This window comes from Staurois parvus, unplaced genomic scaffold, assembly GCF_062004578.1.
Source record: "Staurois parvus isolate SC_StPar_1 unplaced genomic scaffold, SC_StPar_1.0 ptg000832l, whole genome shotgun sequence".
In the NCBI taxonomy this organism is placed as follows: domain Eukaryota; kingdom Metazoa; phylum Chordata; class Amphibia; order Anura; family Ranidae; genus Staurois; species Staurois parvus.
The window spans coordinates 4,990,395-4,997,359 of NW_028318628.1; the positions used below are offsets into that span (position 1 = coordinate 4,990,395).

General features: G+C 38.9%; 1 protein-coding gene across 1 annotated transcript in view; it reads left to right on the forward strand.

Annotated features, from left to right (window-relative positions):
* LOC149443801 (lipase maturation factor 2-like) overlaps window positions 1-6,441 on the forward strand; it is a 29,409-nt gene extending 22,968 nt beyond the window's left edge. Inside the window, exons 13-14 of the mRNA XM_089655334.1 lie at window positions 677-785; window positions 3,085-6,441. Coding sequence (XP_089511460.1) covers window positions 677-785; window positions 3,085-3,396 — 421 coding nt within the window. The 3' untranslated portion in view covers window positions 3,397-6,441. The remainder of the gene's footprint in view (window positions 1-676; window positions 786-3,084) is intronic.
* The last annotated feature ends 524 nt before the right edge of the window (window positions 6,442-6,965 follow it).

Sequence of the window (6,965 nt, forward strand, 5' to 3'; positions counted from 1 at the left end):
ATAGTAGCCAAAAAAAGCATATATAATTGCGATACAAGTCCTAATGTAATTGAATGTTATGAAAAATTACTTTTCAATCTGCAACACTGTAATTTTCAGTAAAATGAAAAAAGGGCAACCTGGGGGCTTTCTCTAAACAGAGGGTTACAGAATGCCCCCAGAAAGGCCATTTCCTGCTTGCGTAATTGGCTCGCTAATTTTCCTGGAAGTCTGCACTAAGGTCAGATTTTGGGCATCCCCTGCAACAAAAATGTTGATTTTTGGTGAGACACTCCCAAAGGGAAATCATGTCTGAAGGGATGCAGACTGTGCAATTTTCCTTATTAGAACCCTGCATGTGCAGCAGCGGATTGATAATTATGAAATCACTACCACACACACATTAATTTTGCACATGGATACAGACTAACAAAAAGCTATTTATTCAGAATAACAAAAGGTAGGAATCTGCAACAAGTTTGCTAAAAGTCTCGCAATGTACACTGATCACCCAGAGGGGAATGTTACTCTTTAAAGTAAAGGTGAGAAAGTGATTTTAGTATTTGTTAGCCTTTTATAGGTTATGTTTTAATTGATCTCTAATAGTCTCTAATAGTCTGGACAATGGACATGCCCTTTATTGGTTTCATTCATGTAGCTGTTCACTATTAATTCATACTTTTGCTCCATTTTCCAGACAAACAGCCAGTCACTGGTGGCGCCGACGTCATGTTGAGGAGTACTTCCCTACTGTGTTCATAGGAGACCCTACCTTGGAATCCATGTTGAGCCAGCATGGACTTAAGGTATGTGTGGCTTAATCAAGCTTTCTTAAAGGCTTAATGACAAAGTCCTTCTAGTAGAGTTTGGTGTTAGTAGATATTTATCATTTGAGGAGTATAGTAAGAAATTAGGAAAAGGACCACCAGTATCTCTGGGAAGGTCTTCAATATATACATCTTACGTGGGCATTAAAAATGTAAACCCCTGCATGAAACCATTGTGGAAATGGTTGGCAAATGGCATTAGTAGTGAGTCACCTAATTTTAGGCTTTTGCAATTGTCAAGTATTTGCTGCCTTAAGCAACATCATTTCTAATTTCCCATCATCTCATATGTTAGTGATAGGCAAAATGTTCAGATTGATCGAAACATATATCTTTGGAGACTTTGGCAAGATATTCCCAATAGAGGTCCCAGCTCTTGACATCAGGAAACCAAACAAGGGTATCTCCTTCTGGTGCATTTTCTGTAATGCACTATAAACAAAAAGTGAGTTGTCCGCTCCACCGTGTCTAAACATTTACAAAGACACACAGTATCTCACAGAAGTGAGCACATCACTCACATTTTTGTAAATATTTTATTATATATTTTCATGAGACAACACTGAAGAAATGACACTTTGCTACAATGTAAAGTAGTGTACAGCTTGTATAACAGTGTAAATTTGCTGTCCCCTCAAAATAACTCAACACAGCCATTAATGCCTAAACCGCTGGCAACAAAAGTGAGTACCCCCCTAAGTGAAAATGTCCAAATTGGGCCCAAAGTGTCAATATTTTGTGTGGCCACCATTATGCCTTAACCCTGTGTTAACATCTGTAATGATCCAGTTATATCCTAAAAGGAATTGCTCACCACACAGAGCCTGTAAAATGGTACATATAGTGTAGTATTTAGTATACACTTTGGGTGGCACCTACCTGCTGATGTCACGCCGCCAGGTCAGTACTTCGGAATGGAGGCCATCTTGGTATTTGGCATATTTAATAATCCTACTGTTTTCCACGTTGAATGCTTTTATGCATAATTTTAAATAAATACTACACTATATATATCATTTTCTGGGCTCTGTGTGGTGAGCAATTCCTTTTAGGATATAACCGATCCATTACAGATGTCGGATAGTGGATAATACAGACCTCTTGTCATATTTGCTACCTAACAAGTAGCCCTCTGGTGAGTGCATAGTGGTGGCGGATTGCACATTGGACTCCAGAGCAGTGTGTGGGACTGAACACGATTTGCTGTGATTACTGCGATCACATCACTGATGCACAGATTTTATAATCGGAAGGACTTTTTTATTTATTACATTGATTGCACTGAGATACATGTATATTTAATTCATATATTTTTGTCACATTATTGCTTTATTATTTACTTCATATGTTCTATGCGCTGCACCTTATATGTATGTCTGTTTATTGAGATCTGTTGTCACTATCTCTGGTGCTAGCTGCATCTACTTGTATAGCGCTCACCATTTACATTTTAAAAAATATACAAAGCCTGGTAGTGCCTGACCAAAAAAAAAAAATAATTTTTTTCTTGATATGTACAGTTTTAAAATTCTGAATTATTTCTGAAATTAATATTGATTACAAAAGATGCAAAATCATGGTGGCATAGAAGTGTTTAGTGGAGTGTTGTAATATTTATGATTTCAGTAAAGCATTAATGAGCATATTACATTTTTTGACTGCCTGCTGTCTTTCAGCACAAATAGCCAAGAAAGCTTTAGCTTTTTCCAACATGACATACCATTAAACTGAAGATGAAAGAAAAGTGATAACCAGTGAAGAGTAATGGAGCATTGCTGCATGGTGCCTCTGTGATATTAAGGCTTTTAAAAGGTTTCTCCCCATTTTATTTGCTGCTACACAGTACTAGTGGTGTGAGCAGTTATACGCGTGGGGTAAAGTATTGATGGGCTTCTGTTTTTATTGTGAAGAGAACCTTATATGCTTCTACATTCACAGAACCTGTACATGAATCAGTATACTTGCAGCCTATGACTTTAGTCAGACTGGTGCTTTTCTCCTGGGTAGTGGCAGTTGTCTTAATATACAGAAATATAGTTCGTTTATTATAGTTATGGTAATTATTTTTTTAAACCATCCATTTAGCTACAATTTACTGCTGTAAATCTATTACACATTTTTACAGCTTTTACCATTAGGAACTTTTATCATTTGTGGAGGTTAAACTTCCTTTCCTCCAGTCACTTGTCTCTTGCAGTAGCAGTGGCTGCAGTACGGTGTGAACTACTTCTCACTTTAATGGTTTGATAGTTTGTGTTTTTTTTTTTTTTCCTGCTAGGACAAGCCACCTCCTCGGCGTTCGCTGGATGCCCCCCTTCCATCTACACTTAAGATCATTCGTGATTTCTTACACCCTTATCCAGCGCCTTTACTGTTGCACTCACTTCTTATTGCCATAATTGCTATCAATTCCCTACAAGCTTTATTGGGGGGAAGAAGCAAACCAGGAGCCTCCAAGCATCGGAGCCATTCAAAGTCACAAAACGATAAGAAGAAGCAAAAGGGTAGCAGTGCACGCAGTGATTCTGGTGCTGCAGGCTCTGGGGGAGATGCTGGCCACAGCAGCAAGAAGCGTGAAAAGAGCTCATGAATGGGCAAAAGCCTGAGACTGACCTATCATCAAGCACTACCGTCCGCAATACTAGGATGTGGGTCTGTACGGTTATACACTGGTGGGCTTTAATTATGTTGAGCATGCTCTCTTTTGCATTCTCTTAAAGGCATTTGCCTATTCCTTTTAGACCATCACCATGGGATGGATGCATAACCACTTATCAATGAATTTTATATGCATTTCTTGCCAGTAGTTTCAATTTTGTTTTTATATTTTTGCTTTTACAAAGATAAGATGATCTGAACACCAAACGACATATGTTACAGCCAGTACCATCCTTTTTGTTGTCTTAAAGATTTTGGTTAAAAAAAAAATGTATAAAACATTTTGGCTGTTAAGCTGTATATATTGAAGACTGGCTGTAGCATCCTAATTTATTATCAATGGTAAAAAAAAAATTGAAGATTGCTTGATGTATGTCATATTCTTTTCCTGTCTGAGACAACCAACGAGTTGCATGCTTTAGTCACACAAGTATACATCCTTTATTACATGAGTGTCCTTTTACAGCCAGTCTGTAAAATGTGATGATGCAAAACCACCAAAATCCAAAGTGCCTTTTTAGATGTGTGAATCTCTTAAGCCATATGTGCCTTATTGCTTTTGTATATATACCTATGGTGGAATATTCTGGGTAAGCGGGAGGTTGTTTCAATTATTGTGCATTACTGTATGGATCAAGTAGGTCCAGGCCAAGTTAAAAATTAGAAACTTCAGCTTCGTCTCTTTAGGATGTGAAAACTGGGTCATTTAACCTATTTGTAAACCTATCTTTTTCTTGTGGCTGTATGATGCCGAATTGTTAACTGGCTAAAGTAGAGCTCTAACACTTTCATAATAAACTTGTACATGTCCCAGCAGCCTCTAAAACACGTATTATATTGTGTTACCTTTATGGAAGTGAAGTCTTCAGGCCTGTAGGCTCTTGGCTTTGTGAGTGCATCTTGTTTTGCTCTCATTAAGCTGTTTCCAGGAGAGATGCTGCTTGTTCAGAATGCAAGATTTGACTCCCTTCTCCAAACAATGATTTTAGTAATGGCCAAGAGAAAGCATGATCATGGCAAAGCATGACGTGACCTCCAACTAGACCAGGCTGCTTGAACAGGAGTTATCTTTAGGAAAGGTAACCCATTATATTTGTATTGTTTTAAAGGCAGCAGGTACAGCACGTTTAAATAAATAAACCATTCTGAAAGTGCAGTTATGTCTTAAATAATTGCCGCTCATTAACAGAGCTCAGTTTTACGGCTATGTTTATGACCAAAAGCTCAGTGTTCACAGCTTGGCTGAAATTAGATATATGAAAATCATTCCTTTATTGTCTTTTAATTTGATATAGTTGAAATGTGAGGTTCAGACCTGACTAATCATTGTATCATAGGAGCACAGTGAGAGGCTCATAGCCTAAAAGGGGATAAAGGCACTTTTTATTGGTTTCTATATTAAGTCTAGTCTAGTCTGAGCTTTAACTCTCTTCTCTGAAGAAAGGCAAAGTGAACCTGTACATTAAAAATGTGTCCTATTATCTATCCCACCTAGGAACAAACGCAACAAGGTATCCTGATAATAAATGTAATGGCCAGAAAAGCCTCTTCTGTGCTCATCACTTTTTTTTTTTTTTTTTTAACTACGGTCTGACTAAAATGACTAAATTTATGATCATGGCCTGATGGCTGCCATCTCATTTACTCAGGGGCATCCCTAGGCTTGGTGTCACCCGGTGCAGTAACACTTGGTCACACCCCCTCCGTCGACCCCCTGCAGCATGGATCACATCTGCGGATTGAGCATAATGGATCGAAGTCCGACCATTATCCTCCCCAATCCGCAGATCCGATCCATCCTGCGGAGATCGTCGGCTTGCAACCTATACGGGGTTAACTGATCTCTGTACGAGTTCCACAAAAAGGTAACTTTTAAAGCAAGCCGAAGATCCCCGCAGGATGGCTTGGATATGCAGATTGAGAATAATGGATCGGAGTCTGATCCATTATGCTCCCCAATCCGCAGATACGATTTATCTTGCGGGGATCGTCGGCTTACTTTAAAACTTACCTTTTCGTGGGGCGGGTCCGGTGTCGCCCTGTGCAATAGGTGTCACACCCCAAACCCCCCCCCCCCGCACCTGCCTAGGGATGCCGCATTTACTAATAAGAGTGTCTTAGTGACCAATAAGGACATTATTACTAAGTGGTGGAGCTTATCTGTAAAATCTATTGAGTAAGGCACCAGTTATGAGTTAAAAGCAAATCAGAGGCACATAGAGGCTTTTATGTCTGTTAGCTGGTATATTGTGAGTGCCCCTGGCTGTTCCTCATGTTGCAATATGATTTACATTTACCAGCAACTATGTAGTATTAGAGCCTGCTTACCAAAGGAATCAATCCGCATATATCCGTGGATGTAGGCCCCGGTACTGATTCTTTTGGCAAACCTAAAGGTTGGTGTTAATATGCTTTTGGTCACTTCAGAACACTTTTGCATTTCCATACAAGTCTATTGAAAAGCAAAACTCTTGAAGCTGGTCAAATGCAAGTCAGACACAGCTGCCAATGAATTGTGAATGATCTCAGTATTGTCTCAAAGAGTTGCCATTGGCACAAGACCAAATCTTGTCGTGACAGGACCTTAAACAGATCGTACAATCAGGTTGTACCATATGTGGCCAGCTTTAGATGGGATGTTTACTGTTCAAACTTGAAAACAGAGTAAATGTTCACTTTAATAACTGCTAAAAAGCAGCAATCGATCCAACACTTGTGCAAAAGACTTATTCTTGGTAGCAGCTAGGGCAAATGAAGTATCTGTGCACAGCTTGTTTTGAACTCGGTGCTATTTCACCTTATTTACTGAGAACCAACCATTTTGGGGGGTTTTTTGTATTTTTTTTTTCTTCAACTATTTGCTTTTTAGCTGCATGATCATGGCGTTTCCCTATTTCTTCAGGAAGAAGTTTTTTGTCTCATTGGATTTTATGCACATTGTGATGATTTTGTATTTTGTAATAAAGCTTTATTTGCATATCTGTTTCATTGATTATAAACACCTTCATTATACGTGATATAAAATGATTCCATGTGAGCAATGACTGCAGTGTTCATGTTTTGTTTTTTTTTAGATATCCATTGCCCAATTCAGAGCAAAGAACTAAGTTTGGTAGCTGATTGGACAGGATGGTGATGTGATATAATCTCCAACTCATCCAATCAGAGCACACCTTGTATTCATTTTAAAAATACAAGGCATTCTGTTAAAGATGGCAGTGCCAGGCAAATGCATTTCCCGGAAGATTGCGTCAATCACTAGCAGCAACTCTTAAAGCGAGTGTCCCCTTCCACAGCAGTCTCTCAGGTGTATGAAATGATGTATACTTCCATTGGTTCAAGGTGGACCAATGTATCTATGCAACAAAGATCACACCTAGACTTCATCTTTAAAGCATTTAGCATCTTAGAGCAATGTCACATGCTCTCTATACCTGGAAGTACTGTGTATTTTTCTCACCCCTGCCAGCAGGAGATTGAGGGAATGGTGAGTATGAGTGT